General features: G+C 56.0%; 2 protein-coding genes across 3 annotated transcripts in view; both read left to right on the plus strand.

The window, feature by feature from the left end:
* TMEM121 (transmembrane protein 121) overlaps positions 1–17691 on the plus strand; it is a 44438-nt gene extending 26747 nt beyond the window's left edge. Inside the window, exon 2 of the mRNA XM_068952548.1 lies at positions 14728–17691. Within this exon, the coding sequence (XP_068808649.1) occupies positions 15522–16460 (939 nt within the window). The 5' untranslated portion in view covers positions 14728–15521 and the 3' untranslated portion in view covers positions 16461–17691. The remainder of the gene's footprint in view (positions 1–14727) is intronic.
* The window catches only part of NOS1AP (nitric oxide synthase 1 adaptor protein), a 273521-nt gene that overhangs the window by 161228 nt on the left and 94260 nt on the right, over positions 1–18033 (plus strand). The gene's annotated exons all lie outside the window — the stretch shown is intronic.

Consider the following 18033-nt stretch of genomic DNA (forward strand, 5'->3'; position numbering starts at 1 on the left):
CCAAGGCCCTGGAAACGCTCCGTGCCTGGAGAGAGTGGGTAGCGGCTGCTATTTTCACTGGAGGAACTTCTCAGCTGCAGTGTTTCTTTGACAGCTATAGAGACCTGAGTCTTTAATGCCATTTTTCCCTGGGCTGGGAGCACTTCGCAGGGGCAGCTGCATCTTGTGATGATCTTGAGGAGGGTCTTTCCTGATGCCCACTGCCTTGCTTCCTTGTGCGCAGCCTCAGCAACCTGCTGTGCCAGGCCGCTGGCCCAAGCGTGCCCAGCCGGGCAGCGCAGCGAGGCGCGCGAGGAGCCCCGCTCCAGCGCGACTTTCTGCAGCACCTCCCAGAAGACAGAGGAATTTGTGGTTTCCTGCCCACCGCCAAACGCTGCTGCTCTGCAGCTTTCCTGGTCGCGGGCACGCGCCGGCGTCTCCTGGGAGGCTGCTGCGCCTTCGCGCCTTCTGCCGATGTGGCGGGGCCGCGAGGCATGAATTTCCTGACGCTCGCGCGGCAAACTGCCGTGAATCATAGCGAGGAGCATCTGACTAACGAGAGAAATGGGGAGAGGAGCGCTTGGATGCCGTGCTTGGTGGAGGATCCCGGGAGAAACGTGCCATGGCTCGTCCAGCTGCGGCCGCGCCGAGGACGTGGGGCCGGGGTGGAAGTACAGCACAGGCGATGGAATATCGACACCGAATGGTGCCTTTCTTCTTTATTCTTCTTTATTGCTCCGGAAAAGTCCCTGCATTTTGCTGTTTCAAAGTCAATCTGAAGTTAGAGGTGGAGGCGAGGGGAGGGCAGAAGGATAAAAGGACCCCAAAGAAAAAGAAGCGAGCGGAAGCCCTTTGGGCTTCATCAGGCCCCTCAGAGCTTGGTGCCCAAGCGTGGTGAGGGGTGGGAAGGGTCCCCACACCTGGGCATGGCAACCCTGGAAGTGACTCACGTTAATAACTTAATGGCTGTGACTGCATGAGGCAAATGTGGTGATGGGGAGCTGCTTAATGTATTCTCCGTAAATGGTTTATGCCATTATTTCTTTGTCCTACTCGTGAGCCATTGCATTAGCGGCTCTGCGTTTCCTTGGGTCGCTGCCACGGGTTACTTTGCCATGAGCGGCCCAATCCCACAGTGCAAAAAGCAAAGTTGCTCCTGTTCCCTCCTTTGTTTATTTAAGGCTTTAGAAACAGAAGATTTTTCTTTTCTTAAGGAAACCCCCACAGCACTGTTAAGGCAGCACAGAGCTGTAAATGCAGCAGCGCTGCTACGCGAGGGCAGTGATGGCTCTGTCCCCCTCCCGCTCTTCCTTTGTTCCCCGTTTGCGGAGGGTTTCAGGGCGGTGCGGAGCTGGGGATGGGCGGGCTGCCGCGGGGCGCCGGATTACACACCTTGCCGAGATTCGCTTCCTCCTGCCTCCACTGTGGCCGTGCTCCGGCTCGTGGTGCATTTTAACGCACTCGGTCTTAACGCAGGAGGGGGGTGCCTATTTTTAGTCCAGCAGCATCTAAAAAAAGGAATTTGCAAACGCTGTTAGTGTCGTGCTGTGTTTCAGCACGAGAGGGGACAGACGTGTTTCTTGTGGACAAACGGCATTGCTGAGTTACGCCGTACCCAAAGAGGCAGAGCGTAGTCTCAGTTGCTATTCGCTCTCTTCTCGAGGGGCATCGCAGAATATTGCAATATGCTTAGCTGTGCACCAGCTATGTGCTCCCCCTCCGACTGAACTCATTTCCTCGTTTTAGGAAACGCCTAGTGCTTCTGTCCAAGTGCTTTAGCTTTGGGAACTGCACTTGTTTCAAGTTGGGAGATGTGTGTGAGCCTGTTCCAAGGATCAGCTGAATTCTTTTATCTCGGAGCTGCCCAGGGCTGGGCTCCATCTGTCCCAGGCTCTGTCTGCAATCGCAGATGCCTCCTGCTGCTGGGCCACCGCGTCCCCTCTGTTATCTGTGGAGGGAGGCTTGCCGGGCACATTTCTTCTCCTCCAGGGTTGGCATCCCAAGCAGGTCACGTGGACCCACTGTTAGCAGAAGGCCCTGAAAAGAGCCAAACGACATAATATCCTCTCTCCAAAGCAGCTTGCTGGGCCAAGATCCTCCATGCGCTGGCTTACAAGGAGTAAGCCACACTGAAAAAGCAATTGGATGATTTTTGAAGGTCAGACAAGAGGACACGGGTAGAGACTTTGTTGGGTCATAACACGAATAACTTTCATGTTATTGTGTGATGCAGTCTGCAGGGACCCAGCGGGGAAGCAGCTCCCTCACTGCATTTAAGCAGGGGGCCACACACCCGCAGCATGCGCTGCTCGGGGCAGCAGGACCCCAGGGCTTGGCAGCCTCGGTGGAGAGCAGAAGAGAGCGCAGGAGGGCTGTGAAATCAGCCCCTGTGCTACAGCTGTCCCTCCTGATGCACGTGGAGACGGCTGCCCCAGATGCTGCCAGAAACGTGAGCAGAATTGCCTCCAAATAGAAAAGCTTTTTTTTCCCCCTAGACTTTTGCACCGAGGAATTCTTGGAGGCAACCAGCAGCAGGGAGCACGAAGCAGGCTCCGCAAGTGACCCCGAGTCAGGAGCAAGCCCCTGCGGCAACTGAGGCCGACCACGTCCCGGGCTGGGTTAGCAAGAGGGCAGCCAGCCAACTTAGGTTTTCCTGTAACTCCAAGAGCTGAGGCTTAGCAACTAAGGCCTACAAAAGATGATGACACTCAACTGCAAGATGTGGGAGCTGCAGCTCCTCTTTTGGTGTCTCTGCCTCCTCAAGGTCCTGGATGTCAGCTGCAAACTTAGGGAAAGAGAGGAAGGAGAAGGAGAGACTTGCCACAAAGAAGCTCCTTCTGCAGCCGAGCAATTGCTTGCTCCCAGCTGCTGCTCGTGGACAGGTTCAGAGAGGGCCCCTTCTGCAAAATGGAAATTGGAGCGACATCTTGACTTCAAAAGGAAAACAAAAATCGTCTATGGCAAGAGAGTTTCACTTCCTTCCCTTTATGCCCTTTTTATCCCTAAAGTTTATAATGATGTGGGATGTCAACAGTGTAGTTCAAGTAATGCAGGTTCAATTGAGAGTTAAACAAAAAAATTTTCTATGATGAGTAGCAAGAGTGCTTTCCATATGCATTTTGATTTAAAATGTGAAAAAAGGGAATGAAAAATTAGTCCGTTTTGAGCACAGCTAAGAAGGAGCAGCTTCAGAAGTTAAGAATTTGGGGCAAGTTTTCCTTCTGTAAATGTTTTTTAAATTAACCCTTTAGGCTCAAGCTCCACCTCCCGTACTCTGAATATCCCTTGTCCCGTTGCAGGTGAGGAGATCCCGGATGCACGTGAGCCTCGAACTGGCCTGCACAGAATATCCCCTCTCCCCAGGGCTGGGAGGGCCAGACCTGTGTCCCTCCTCACGCTCCAAGAAATGCGAGCCAAAATTAGGCGCTCTCATGAAAGCTGGAAAGGCTTCCCCTGTTCGTACAGCGATTTGTATGCCGCAGTTCCTGAGCCACCGACCTCTTTGCAGGCAGGATCTTGCTTGTCTTTGTGCACCTTAAACGTTTAACACTCCCTTTTTTTTGTTTCTTTTTAATGGTGCTGTTATCCTCCACAAGACTTTGCTCAGCCCGTTCCCAGGCACTTCCCTCCCATGCAGCCTTGCCGTGTCCCTGAGGATGAGCTGGAAGACTTCTCCCTGCTCTCTGCCCCGATGCACCCATCTCCTGCATTGAAGGGGGAGGAAAAAAGGAAGCATCTCCCCATTCCTAAATAGCATCTTTCAACAGTCGGCTAAGCTGCGAAACAGATTAGCATTGTGTACAGCGCTGTACACAACAGTTTCAGGTTTGCACAGGAGCTGCATAGCCTTTCCAAGCACAGTGTTTCCCGTGAAGCCTCGCTCGGTGATCCCGGAGGTGGAAGCAGGGCCCTGGGGGAAGCGGCACGCAGAGACGGCAGGGGCAGGGGACCTGCACCTCAGATAAAGCCAGCACCAGGCTCTTGCGTGGCACGCTTTTCCTCGTCAGAAAGGAGCAGGCAAGCGGTCTTTAGGGGCAGGCTCTGCTGTCCGCTGCCGAGCGGCGAGTTCAGGCGTTAGAGCAAAGGCGACGGCCCTCAGCCCGCGGCACTTCGTGCCACCGCGGACGTCAAAGGCGTGAGCCCCGCGGGGCTGGCGAGTCGCCTCCGAAGCACATTCGTCTCGTGCCAGACATAGACGCGGCCTCGGGGACTGCAGGTTTACCCCGGGTTCTTGCACGAAGCTCTCCAGATCCCCCTTCCACGTCCGGAGGGCAGCAAGGGAGCAGTGGCTTAACAAGGGGTGCCCGATTTTGGCGTGCAAACGCCTCTCGCGGCAGAGCGCCTTCCTCACCAGCAGGCTGGGCAAACTCATTTGTCCCCCCGCTCCCTCCCTCCGCGGAGATACGCGAATACCAAGAGCCTCTTCCTGAGGTTGGAAGTCAGGTTCAGAATTTTAATGATATCCTGTATCCCACAGCCTTTTATTTGGGGAGAAACTGCTCTAAATGACCCATTTTTCTTAGTATAATGATAATCGTTACCAAGAGGAAAACGAGCGCTGAAGAGGGGGCAAAGGCAGGCACAGGAGAGATGGGGCGGTTGATTCTGACTGGCAAAACGCTACATGGAGAAATAAACCTTTTGTGCTTAGAAGGAATGTAAAGATGCCTTTAAACAGTCATGTAAATTTGTAACAAATAAGTCACTGCAGCTTGAAACGGAAAGCACGAGAGAGCAGCCATAAATATTTTATATCCTTGACAATGAGCTCTAGCACAGCAAATTGTCATGTCCTCCTGGGCGAGGGGATGCCTGCTCGCAGCGTCGGACGGGGAAGCCATCTCCCAACTGCTGGGCGCCTGCCTCGTCTCGGACCCAGCAGCCGGAGCCCGAGAGCTTTTCCATGGGCCAGGTCCCCGGATGTGGGGAACTAGGCTTGGCTTCTGAGACTGGGGTGTGAGAGTCCTGGCTCTCCATGCATCCTGGGAAGGTTGCACCTCAGCAGGAGTCCGGAGCCCGCCTGCTTGCTGGAGACGGCATTTGGCTGAACACGCTGCCAGCTTTTAATGCTGCACAAGGGTATAAGCGGGAGGAGCCGTGGAGAGGTCACCTCAAGACGAAGTACAGGGCACCTCATTTAGTGCCCAGACTTCAGGCTAGAAGTCATCGGCTGCTTCTGACCATGGTGTTCAAGCATCTAAATAATTCAATTAGTCATGACCCAAAAAAACCCTGTAAACGTGTAATTGATTGGGTGAGCGAGTTCTGATCCCAGGTAATTGCTCCCATCCAGAGGAGCTTGTAGCAGCCCCTTGGCCAGGCTCGTATGCCAAGGATGTAGCTGGTTAGGTCTGTGAGTGATATAAGAAGTCTGGTCTCTGGATGCTGGAATTGAATTAGACACCAGAAAGACAGGATTTATTAGATTTATTAGATGGCTGGTAGAAGGAAGGCTGAAAACCAGAGGAAGAGAAATGTCTCCTTGGCGACCTCTGGGCAGGGTTTTTTTTTTTTTTTTTGCGCTGAATTGAGATGGGTGCGATATTTATCTCCCAAGTGATGTCGAAGCAGCAGATGCCAGTGTTGCCCCCAACCCCGAGGCCAGGGAATGCAGAGGACAGCAGGAGCAACCCCAGGCTCGGTGCCTGCCTGGAGGACCGGCCACACCTGCCCGCTGTCTGCCCGAACCTGCCCAGCACCATGACCCACTGCCTGCAGTCCTGCAGAGCAGGTTGCCCCCCCAGGGGGATTGGTCCAGTGGCATGGACTAAAACTCAGAGCAGAATGACACAGATGCCCATCTCCAGCTCCACGGCACCACCAACCCCCTACCGTGACTCAACCATGATTTAAGAGCAGATAGGTTAGTTGTCTGCTGGAGGATGCACCACTGGGAGGTCTTGTTCTGTTCAGATTTCACACCGACCGGCGAGGACCTATTGCTGTCATAATTAGTATTGGACTGGTCTTGCCGAAATAAATTCACTAAGCGCGTGGCAAGCCAAAGTCCCCTTGATTTTGCAAGTCACTTACTTGCTTGCTCTCCCTGTATTACCTAGTTTTGAGGTGAGCTTTTCTGCACTTGAACTCAGCCAAAAAAGTGATATTTTTGGTGAAGCTCATGCGGAGTTTTACGTTGACAGTGTCTCACAAGTGCTAGGAGCTGGACCCGCTGTTTCCGCGTAAGGACGGAAAGCGCCATGTAAGTGTTCAGCCCCCATCTCCGAGCGGTGGGGTCACCCGGGAAGCACGGGCCCTCAAACGCAGCTCCTGCATCAGGCCCGGGTGCTGCTCCTGAGCTCTCCAACCCTTGTTTAGCAGAAGATGGAGGGGCAGCTTTGCCAGGCTCCACGGGAGCTGCAGCAGAGCCAGCGGACGTGCCCTCCTTTTATCAGTTGCAGAGCTCTGCTCCTGCCGTTCCACCAGAGCCAACTGCAGCCGGTGGCCTTGCGTTAATTAAGAGCAGAACAATCGCTCTTAATCAAAGGCCAGACGGACAGCAGAAGCAGCAGGCTGTCCGTCTCACGCTCAGCATGCTGTCCAGCCGCTCCCTGCCTCCAGCCGCACCGCTCTCGCAGCAGAGAGGGAGCCACAGGGTGCATGAGCATTTCTCCCTAATTGCTCATGGCTGCAACCTACCGCCACAGCCTGGCAACAGGGACCAAACCAGAGCAGCACCAGGGAAGGGCGAAGGAGATGCCTGCACCTCGCTCTCTGCTGCGGCTGCCTCCACGCTGGTTAGCCAGGCTCAGCACCGCGTGCGGCAGAGGGCACCTGAACTCACCCCGCGGTGCCCTGTGGACCTGCTGTCCCTCACCTGTCCCCCCTGAGCGGGGCTGGGGCCATGAGTTGCTGGAGGCAGAGTTGTGGGTTTGGGTCTCCCCTCGAGATTGAGCAGTAACAAGCACCTGGGAAGAGGAGGAGCCTCTAACAAGCACCAGCTGCCTTTGCACCTGGGGGTGCTGGTGGACGAGTGCCCAGGAGCCAGCACTGCACCCTTGCAGCAAAGCTGACAGCACCCTGGGCTGCATTAGCAGGAGCGCAGCTGGCAGGCGAGGGAGGGGGCCTGCCCCTCTGCTCAGCACTTGTGAGGCTGCTGGAGCACTGGGTCCAGTCTAGGCTCCCCAACAGAAAGGGCAATGACATCCCAGAGCGAGCCCAGGGTGGTCAGGGCTGGAGCACAGGACATACAAGGAGAGGCAGAGAGCTGGGTTAGTTCAGCCTGGGGAAGATCCCACACCCCTCAGCAGGAGGTGCAGAGAAAAGGCCAGAGTCTTCAAAAGTGCATGGAGATAGGGTGAGAGGCTACAGAGACAGGCTGGAAAATGGGAAATTCCATTTTGAGAGTAGGAAAAAAATTATTCCCAGTGAGGGAGATCATAGACTCAGAGGCTGAGAGAAAAGATCTGTGGGGTTTCCACCAGGAGAAATATCAGAGACTTGAGTAGATGAGCAACCTGCTCCAGCTGCCCTAAAGGCCTACAGAGATCCCTCCACACCTGCATGATTGAAGCTAACTCCTCTCCTCAAGCACCTGAGGATCTCTACGTGCTTGGGGAGAGAAGGTTCCTCCAGGCAGTTTGATATACAGGGTGCTTGCTGCTGCCCTTCCACCCTAGCCCATAGCTTCCTGTGGAAGCCAGCACAGCAGCTCCCCAAAGCCATTGCTTCTTCTGCAAGCATACTTTCAGTACCAAGAAACTCTCCTATTTATAGCTGCACAACCACCAGCTTCCATTTTGTGTTAATTAGCTCACACCCTCTTAATCATGCCTAGATGAGATGAGGGGTGGCCAGAGTCACTCATCTCTCAGACACCTGATACTGCCAGAGCAGCTAAGAGCGCTTCGGTGCATTGGCTGAGGGTGCCTGGGACATCACTCTCAGGGAAATTCAAGCTTCCCTGCCAACACTCAGGAGGATGAGAGTGAGGACAGGGACCAGCATGAACAAGGAGTTTTCTGGTGCTCTGCGTATTGGGGTTTACAGCAGTCTGGGGTGGGGGCGGGGGGGGGGAAAGCATCCAAGATGTGCTGGTTCCAGGGAGATGTTTTCCTTTCCCCCAATACTGGTAACATGAGGTTATTTGAGGACCTGGCTGTGATTCATGCACAAAAGAACAGCCTTGAGCTACAGAACTTGGATCTGGGTTTGAAGCTCCTGGCCTATCTTGGGCCTGGCACTTGTGTTTATGTGTGTCTCTAAGCGACAGAAAATCAAAGCTCCAGGTTTTGCTGGTGGAGCTTGATGGCTAATTTGGTTAGATTTGTTCACCTGGGAAAATACAAGCAGAGGTCAAAGCTGGGGTTGTATTCATGCCTTTTATTTAGATCACCTGTGCAAATGCCACTTTCAAGTGCACTGTCAGCTCTGCAGTTGAGGTGGGGGGAGGCTTTCCCTTGCGCTGAGTGCCTGGCCACAGGTTACGTGCTTTGCCCCTAACACAAGTGTGTCAGAGCGCCTTCAGGCAAAAGCAAAATAGTTTCCCTGGCAAGGAACAGGAACGGCTTGGGGAAGTGCTGAGGAGGACGCTTTCCTGCAGAAGCGCTTTCTGGAGGGATGCAGGCCCCGCTGCAGAAACCACCAGCCGGCTCTGGATTGCACAGGCGCTGCCGTTGCCCCCGGAGCTCCTGCGGCTGCCGAGCCGGCGGTGCTGCCGCACAACCGCTGCTCGGCTGAGGGTCGGGCGTCCGCCTGTTGTGGATGGGAGAACAGCAAGGTGAAGGGAGTTATAGATAGACCTGTCAGCTTCGTTTCAGGTTTCAGAAAAAGAGCGAAACAAATAAGCACCTAGAAGAAAACAGGCAACAGCAACGAGGGTTTGTCAAAGGCTCATCACATCCAGCCCAATCTCATTTCCTCTCGTGACAAGTTAAAAGGTTTCGTGACCAGGGGAGAAGTCGCAGGTGTCATGTACTGGATTGCGGTGACGCTGTCACCGGCCAGGCTCGTTATAAGCCGGGAAGGGCGCCGTGGCTCGAGCAGCAGCCGCGGGGCGAGTGCCGAGCCGGGCGGCTGGCAGGGAGGGACGGGGAAGGGGCCGACGGGCCCCCGCGGCGGAGGAGCGGGGCCACGCGTGAGGGATGCTGCCGCTGCCATGAGGATTCCCCTGACTTGGCCATGCTGAACGCTTCTCGTAAAGAAACAGCACGTCTTCCTGGGAAACCAGTACGTTGTTTTGATAGCGTCAAAACGTAGTATTATAATTTTAACATTACATGTGCAAGGGAAAATGAATCATTTACCTTCTCTAAATGCTATGTTTCAACACCCCAAACGCCTGAGAAGACTTTTTTTTTTGACACGTCTGTCAAATTTCATCAAAATCAGCCTGTTTCCGAATGGGGAAGCGTTCCCTGGGTCTGCAGCCAGCGGTACCGCTGGAGCGGCCCCGGCGGACCTGGTGGCGTGCGCGGGCGGCCATCCGGCGCGGAGCCGGCCCCCGGCGCGCAGCCGCCCTCCGCTCCAGCGCCCGAGCGCTGTGAGCCACAGGCCTTTTTCCCCTCTCCTCTCCTAGACGGGCAACAGGTCTGATACTTTCCTTCGGGGTTTCCCCTGAGAAGGGGGTCAGAAGTTAAGCTGGCAAAGGAATTCAGCAAATTCTGACCTGATTCTCGTGCATTTTTCTGAAAAATGCAGGAGGCTTCGCTTCCAGAAGGCTTCGTCCGCCAGCCCTGCTGCACTATTTTGGCAGGTCCTTGGACCAGCTTGCAGCTTCCCCCGCCCCTGGTTTTGCTGTGCCTACAGGGTAAACTGTACGTAATCATTAGCGAGTGGGCTGTTTCCTCCTCCAGGCACAATTAGTGGGCAGAGCCCGGGAAAATCTTCCTCAATCTCATTTCCTTCGCAGGGCGCACCCGAGATGCTCAGCGGTGCGTGCCCCGAGCGCCGGCCCCCGCGCCCGCGGGGAGGTGCAACGGCCCCGGGGACTCTGGGGAACCCGTTCTGCCCTTCAGCTCCCCGCCGCTCGCAAGTAAATCGGCAGCGAGTCATGGAAAGCACTAAATGCAGGGGAGCTTCAGACTCACGTCCAGGAAAGCTGGAATAAATCAAAGCAATTAAAGTGTAAATGAAGCTTTAAGCTATGCGGCACCGTAACTACCTGGGAAGCGCGTTACGTATGCCTTTGCCTCGCTCGCCCCCTCTTTTATTTATAGGCAGGGTTGAAATCACTTAAATAATTTGAACTCCTTTGCCAGGCAGCGCCGGGGTGGCCAGCGGAGCGGGGTGCGAGGCTGGGGAGGCGGCGGCACAGGGCGAAGGGAGGGCAGTTAGTCGCTCCGCAGCGAGCCGCCCGCTTCCCAGGGGAAAACACGGGTTGGTTTTCTTCTGCGCTGGCCGGGTTGATGCCGAAGCACAGCTGCGAGCACCCGTCCTCGGATAGCCGGAGGGGCGGCGGAGCAGTCGGGAGGCCCAGCAGTGGGTGCAAGAACAAGGAGTACCGCCGTGGCTGGGACAGAGGCAGCAGAGCAGTAAGCGAGCCCTCCGCGACGGGTCCGGCTGCACCTCTCCTGCGCGGCTGCCCTCGGCGTTGGGGCAAGCAAGGGATGAGGTGAGCCCTGCGCTTCGGTTCGAGCTCGGACGCAGGGATCGCAGTGCTCAGCCTTCTCGCTGCAGCACCCCGGAGTTTCTGCGGGAAGCTTTCTCACGGCCGCAGATTCCCGCAGGGCAGGGCAGGCTGGGCCAGGGGGTCCCCGCGCGAGCCTTAGCGCAGGACCCTGCTGCCCCTCCAGCCTCCCCACCAGTTTTCTCGGATGTACTGGAACCTGCCCGCGACGTCGTGCTGTTGAACGCGCTCGCTTGCCCCAGCGCCGTCGACTCTGCCGTTTGCTCAGGCTGCTGGTGGAGCAACTTATGCAACGCGTTGCCTGAATCTGCTGCTGGTAAGCAGTGCCCTACTTGCCACGATTTAAGCGTTGCTGAAATACCTGCTCGCAGCCGGGGCTCCCGGGAGACCTGACAGCTAGCGGGACGCGAGGGCTGCCAGAAGGCTTCCAGCCGCAAGCTGCCCGTCTGGTTTTCTGGCGTCCGTACCGCTCCGAGTTCGTTACGTTCAGGTGAGCTGTGTTTTGTTTACAGGGACTCCTGCAGGAAGCAAAAATTTTGCGAATACTTATCTAAACAAATATTTGCCTCAGATGTGCTCTTGTGGCTACCTGACGAGCTCGTTTTCTTGTTTATCCAGCAAGTTGCTCAAGCAGCTGCTGAATGTGCTGTCAAGCACGGTCATTTAAAAATTACGACTCAGGACTTCCCAGAATAATAATTGTTTAAAAACTATGTGCTTTTTTTTTAGTAGTACTCTGAGGAGATTTTTACTTCCCCTCTGGAGGGATAGTCGCTCATAATTCAAATGTGCCGGCTTCTCTCCATGGATAGGTAGAGACCTCCTTTGTGTAAAACTGACACGCGTGGTATTACGTATCTATGAAACGCATAGTCCCATATAGCACAAGAAAATACCACCTATTGCCCCGGTGGAAAATAAGCACTTGCAACCTGGCAAACGCTCGGAAACTATTTGCAAAAGGTGAGAGAGGTGCTCGCCCTCGCTAAGGCGGAAATTAAAGTGAGAGAAAGCAGGGCTCGAGCCCTGTGATTGAGCTCAGCGCCTGCTGCCCGCAATCCCCTTGCTCCGCTGCGAAAGGTCGCCGTGACAAATGCACGCCTTCTCCCAGCCCGCCCCGGCTGCCGTGAGTCACGCGGGAGCGGAGCAAAGGACGCTGCCGCCTGAGCGGGCCTTTTGCTGGCAACGCTCGGTTCAGCACCGGGGCTGAAACGGCGGTTTGCTGCTCTTGCAAATACCCTGAATAAATATCTGCCAGCGCCCTGGATATTACCCAACACGCAGGCGGGAGTCGTTGCGTGTGCTTTCGTGGGCTGGAAGCGTGCGTGTGCATTAGTAAGAGGGAGAGAGCTACGTGGCTGGATCCTCCAGCGGCTGCTTGGGGTGGCCCTGGTCTGGCTTGAGGTGGTTTCTCGGGCAGGTTTGCCGAGGCAGCGCCCTGTGCCAGGGTGATGCTCTTCTTTCCAGCTCCGCCGTCCTGCCGCTCGCTGTGATGGGCAACAGCTTCTGCCCCTTGATCCCCGGTCCTGTGCGGGGAAGCACAGGTCTCCCCGGTACCCCCGTCCCGTCCGCAGAAATAGCTGGGGGAATGGGTAAAAGTGTCACTATCTGGCTCTTGTGTTCCTGAGGGAGATGCTGACACCGGGAGGGGACTGAAATGGGCAGTTTTAGCTCAGAGGGACCTCCGACGCTGCCTGCCCGCGGGAGAGGAGGCGCCCGATGGTGGGACCGGAGCCCACGCTGTGCTGGCCCTTCGTAAAGCCGCCGCGCGGATCAGCGCGTCCGCGTTTCTGCTCGGTTCTCGTGCAAAAGGAGATTCTGATCTGACACAGTGCGCTCCCGTTTGCTTGAGATATTTTGTATCCGCAAAAGGCAGGAGGGAAGTGGGGCCCTCGGTGACCGTGTCCGAGACCCCGGGGCCTGCTGGACCCCCGAGCCGTGTCCTCGGACGCCACAGCTCCTGCTGACTCTCTAAAGCAATGGGGCAGAGAGGTGTGATTTACAAGCCAGCTTCTTCTTAAATATAATCATACTGTGAGGTGCTCTGTGATACACCCACTGCCCTTTAAATAACTGTTGTCTTCTGAAAGAAGAAATACATAAAGGGCGAAAGAAAAAACAGCATTCCCTCTTGAAAGACCTAATTTATCTGGAATTATCCGTCCTTGGCCATAAATCCCCTGTAAAACTTGGCGTGAGTTTAAAGGCAGTTACAGCAATGACTATATATTTTTATCTGGAACCTCAAGAAGGAACCAACTGCGGCACTAAAAGGCAGCTACGAGACATCACGGCGAGCCGCGCTGGAGAGGGCAGGGCTGCGCGTGGGCTCGGCGGCAGAGCGGGGTGACGGGGCGCCTGGCCCGCCGCGCCAGCAAGCACCGTTCGGGGCGCCCACGGATCCTGCTGCACGCGTGGGTCTGTTCCCGCGCCCTTCCTGCCGCTGAGATGTTTGCAAAGAGCAGGGTGTGAGGTGCCGCGCGAGCTGGGGCTCCCCCTGCTCTGCTCGCCCGGGAGACCTGCGCTGGGCTGAGCGCTGGGGACGGGCGTCACCTCCCCCGGACCCACTCTCGGCTGGTGGCCTGGGCCTCCTGCAAAGGGTAAGAGGGCAACGGCACCCTGCGTGTCCTCCTCCCCTCCCGCAGGACAGGCCAAGGGCTCCTTGCAGGAGCCACTTGCTATGTCTGCACAGCGTCAGGCAACCGACTTCCAGGTGTCCAAGTGATCCCAGCCTTACGATATCTTGTGTTCAGACCCCTTCCTTGAATTGCTGTTGCATGTGGATGGCTTGGAGCTATACAGGAGCATGGTTAAAAGTTACAGTGGGATTTTAACATGCCAGTTTCCCAGATAAGCGTGGCTGCTGGACTCAGAAGGGCAAGACTGCCAGGTCCTGGTGCGGCCAGCTGTTTTTAAGTTCCCTATTAAAGTTTGCTGAGCCCCACGTCCTCACCCGCCACGTCCTCTGGGAACCAGGCACAGGTACACACGTCACCTGGTGCCCCCCTGCTCAGGTGCAAGTCATGGCTGGTTTGACACGTCTGGCTTGCTATTTTTTCTTCTTTTTTTTTTTCCTCATCTCCCTTAAGCAAGAGGAATCTATCTTTTATTAAAATGAGGTTCCATAAACATAAGCAGGAGTAATACACTTTCCTGTGCAAAGTAGGGCAGGTTTTTAATGCCTTATAATTCCTTCAGCTTGGTTTTTCCCCTTCAACCTCCACCTCTTCCTCTCTCCCTAAAAGATTTGAGAACCCAAGTTTGCTCCTGCCTGTGTCCTAGTTAAGTCACCCAGTGAAGAACAGAAACATTACCCTCTAGCTGAGGTGCACATGGAGCAAGAAGCAGCGCAAATCCATGTGCTGCGATGCTCCTGGACGAGGGGCTGCGGGAGCTGCCGGCCGGTGGCACCTTCCCGGTGCCTGGTGCCTTGCTCCCTGGCTGCACCCCGGCGCAGCGAGGTGTTGCAGCCTGCCCCGCTGGGCGCCTCTTCGCACGCTGTCAGGCGGCTGCTCAAGCGGTGAGAAAACAACAACAAAGCCGTCTCCGGAGAGCTCTCAATTATTTATTCTTAGCGGGTAGCTGAGCGCTCTCTGCTCCTGCCTGTGCCCCAGGCCAGGCGAGTTACCGCTCCATGGACTCTGCTGAAGGCTGGCAACAGCGAGCCAGGAGCTATCAGCCACCGTTCAAAAAGCAAGGTCATAATTCAGCACAAATGCCCCCGCTCTGGGACCTGCGTAGAGCATAGGGGATCCCTCTCCCCCAGCCCGTCTGGCAGCCAGGATACGGCGGGGTGGGCGCCTCAGGGCACCTCAGCCGCGCGCGACTTTGCTGCACAGCAGGGTTAGCGGGCATTTGCAAATGTGCAAGTCTCCACCTGGGTTTTGCTCTGTGCTTTCTCTGCGTGAGCACCCAGGACCAGAGCTTGCGATGGGGAGCGCCTACGAAAGGGAGACACGCTGATGTGCCATGCAGTCCAAGTCTGGGCTAGGTTTATCTTGAATAAAAAGATGTTTGCATTAAGCCTTGCTTAATGTTAATTGTGCCTGTGTGCATCCTTGTGTGAGGAGTGTCCCCCGCTCACGGCTGCAGTGCGGAGGAGCTCAGGGGACAGCTGTCATCACGGCCTCAGTGCTTGCGTGTGGAGGGACCCTAACGCCGCTCTCTGTGGTCTTTTCCAGGACGGCAGGATGGAGGGGAGGCGCGCACGGCTGGCGGCAGAAGGAGCCTGCGCTGCTCGTTGTGGGCACGGCACAGCCCTGCAGTGATAGGTGCTACGGTGGTTCCCCGCGAGGCCGCAGGGAGACCCCCAGCACCCCGGAGGAGTTTGGGTTCTTGCTGGGAAGACAGCAGCGTTTCCAGGACCATCTCCCCTATCTCCTCTGCTGGCTTGCTCCCGTGAGGCTGGGCCGGACCTGCTTCCCGATTGCCCACCTGATTTCTGGGGATCTGTACGAGAACTTCAGACTCGGTGCCTGGAGGTGCAGTAGAGCCGCGGGATTGCTGCCTGGGGCTGGAGAGGAGCATCTTTCCCCTCTGGCTGATGACGATGGGGGACCCCACACGGGGCAGGAAGCTCCTATCAGGAGGCCCTGCACGTGTCTGAGCCCTGGCTGCTGGCGGTGGCGGGTGCTGGGGCTGGGCTGGTCGGCCAGCCCAGGCAGCTGGGGGAGAGTTGTGTCGCTTAAAGGACAGAGCGAGCTGGCTGTGCACCGGCAGGGTCTGCTCGTGGCTGCCGGAGTGGGCGAAGCAGGGGATACTGTCTGCAGAGGCAGCTGAGGAGCCCCGGAAGAGCAGGGGCTGCCGACTGACCTGCTGCTCTTTGTGGGACCTGTCCCTCAGGGTGGGTGGCGGAGCAGCCCTTGGTCCTCCAAGGGCTTGTGGCTGATGTCCCCCCTTGCCCCGCTGGCGGGACTGCTCCCCTAGTGCAGGTCAGCGCTCAACGTGGCGTGGAGGGAGGCCCGCTCATCTCACCATGGTGCTGCCACCGCCTGACAAGCGCCACGTGTGTCTGACCACCATCGTCATCATGACCAGCATGGCCTTCATGGATGCTTATCTGGTGGAGCAGAACCAGGGGCCCCGTAAGATCGGTGTCTGCATCATTGTGCTCGTGGGGGACATCTGCTTCCTCATCGTGCTGCGCTATGTGGCCGTGTGGGTAGGGGCGGAGGTGAAGACAGCCAAGCGGGGCTACGCCATGATCCTTTGGTTCCTGTACATCTTTGTGCTGGAGATCAAGTTGTATTTCATCTTTCAGAATTACAAAGCTGACAAGAAGAACCTGGAGACAGTGGCCAGGAAAGCCCTGACCCTGCTCCTCTCCATCTGCGTGCCGGGGCTCTACCTGGTGCTGGTGGCCTTGGACAGCATGGAGTATATACGGACCTTTCGGAAGAAAGAGGACCTGCGGGGCCGTCTCTTTTGGGTGGCCCTTGACCTGCTGGATATCTTGGACATCCAGGCCAACCTGTGGGAGCCACACAGGACCGGCCTGCCCATCTGGGCGGAGGGGCTCATGTTCTTCTACTGCTACATACTCCTCCTGATCCTGCCTTGCGTGTCCCTCAGTGAGATCAGCATGCAAGGAGAGCACATTGCCCCGCAGAAGATGATGCTCTACCCTGTCCTCAGCTTGGTCACCATTAACATTGTCACCATTTTCATCCGGGCCATCAACATGATCTTGTTCCAAGACAGCAGGGTCTCCACCATCTTTATTGGCAAGAACATCATTGCGATAGCCACCAAGGCGTGCACTTTCCTCGAGTACAAGCGGCAAGTGAAGGAGTTCCCCCAGAACGCCATCGCCCTGGAGCTCCAGCAGAACTCCCTCTCCCACAACCAGACCATCCACAGCACACAGGGCATTCCCCACGAGCCGTCGCCCACCAGCGAGATCCTCGACACATGATGGATCACCCTGAGCTGAGCCTTGGTTCAGATAGCCCCGTGGTGAGCGGAGGAGGGCTGCTGCTCTGTTGCTGCATGGGGTGAGCGTGGCAGACAAATCCTGGCAGCGAGGGCTCTTCTAGGCACAAAACACCAACCATGTTTTAATCGAGCTATGGAGTGTCCCCTAGACCTCTTCATCTCAGGTATAACCCTAGGAGTCCTCCAGACAAACCAAATGAACTTGCAAAGGACCTGAACCAGCTAATCCTCTCCCTCCCTTCCGCCGACTTCTCCCTTCCCGAACAAAGACCACCAGGGTTGCAATGCCCCTTTTTACTCCTTGAGCGCCTCACCTTTACTTCAAGTCTGGAATGAAGATTTTGTTACTGGAGACCTTTTTATGGAGCGGGGACAGGGGGATAGGTGTGCGGGTGGGGGGAGGGTGGTACCTTTGAACGAGTAAATCCTGTGATCGTAGATGTTTCTTATTTCAGATGGTTGTGTTTACAGTTTCCTATTTATAATGTCTCCCGGGAGCTCCCGCTGTGCCCTGGGGGGCTGGTTTCCTTCTGGCCGGTTCTGGGCAGAGAGCAGCCCCGCTCCCAGCAGGAGCCCCGCGACGAGCAGTGCCGGGAGGGTTAGCATGGCTCCTCTCCCTCCCGGGCCCCGACGGCCGGTGGCACGCGCTGGGGGACCCGGGGGACTCCACCTCCACCAGAGCACTACGCCAACCCCGCCGGGAGCAATATTTGACAAGCTGAAGTTAATCTAATGCTGGTGTTTTATGTATTTCATTCACTTCAAACAACTCAGCACAATATTTCTATTTTTAGAAGGGTCTCTCTCTTTCTCTCTCCCTGGTATTGCAAACCTTCTTGACTCTAACGGATGGTGCAGCGTGCGCGGCAGCGCGACCGCCCTGGCACGGCCGGCCAGCCGGCACTGACGCGGGCAGAAACAGGTACCGAGGAGAGCTTAGTAATAAGGACGGCGATGATGCGTTTCACTCCAGCATCGAGCATTTATAAAGAGGGCTGCTTTCCACAGCTACTATATTTTTAAAATAAAATATTTCAAAAAAAATAAAAAATACCCGGGAGGGGTGCGCTGCCCTGGGCGCGGGGCTGGGGCTCAGCGCTGTGTACAGACCCGCTCCGCTCGCGCGCGCGCGTGGCGCGGGGCTCAGCCGGCCCGCCGGCAGCGACCGGGAGGCGAGGGCCAGCCGGACAATAAAAGCCCAATGAGAACGACGGCTTTTTGTGGTCTTTGCTCCGGCGGGGGCCTGGGAGGGAGGGTGATGGCACGGGGGACAGCTCATGCGTGGCCCAAATCGCTCGTCTCCTCCTATACCTGGTGAGGATCGCCGGCGCCGTTGTTCTGAGTCAATCCCAAATATCGCTTAAGAGAGTAATTCAGTCTCTGGGAGAAAGTTGGTCCTTTGAAAACCTTTCCCTTTTTGCATTTTCTTTTTTAAATAATGAAAAAAATTGTGAAAGGAGGCAAGCAGAAAAGCATCATTTCACACATACTGAAAGAGACTGTTTTACTTTTTCTAAACCTAACGTTTTACTTTGAGGAGGCTGGAATAAAAT

The sequence above is a fragment of the Struthio camelus genome, chromosome 8 (genome assembly GCF_040807025.1).
Source record: "Struthio camelus isolate bStrCam1 chromosome 8, bStrCam1.hap1, whole genome shotgun sequence".
Classification (NCBI taxonomy): Eukaryota; Metazoa; Chordata; class Aves; order Struthioniformes; family Struthionidae; genus Struthio; species Struthio camelus.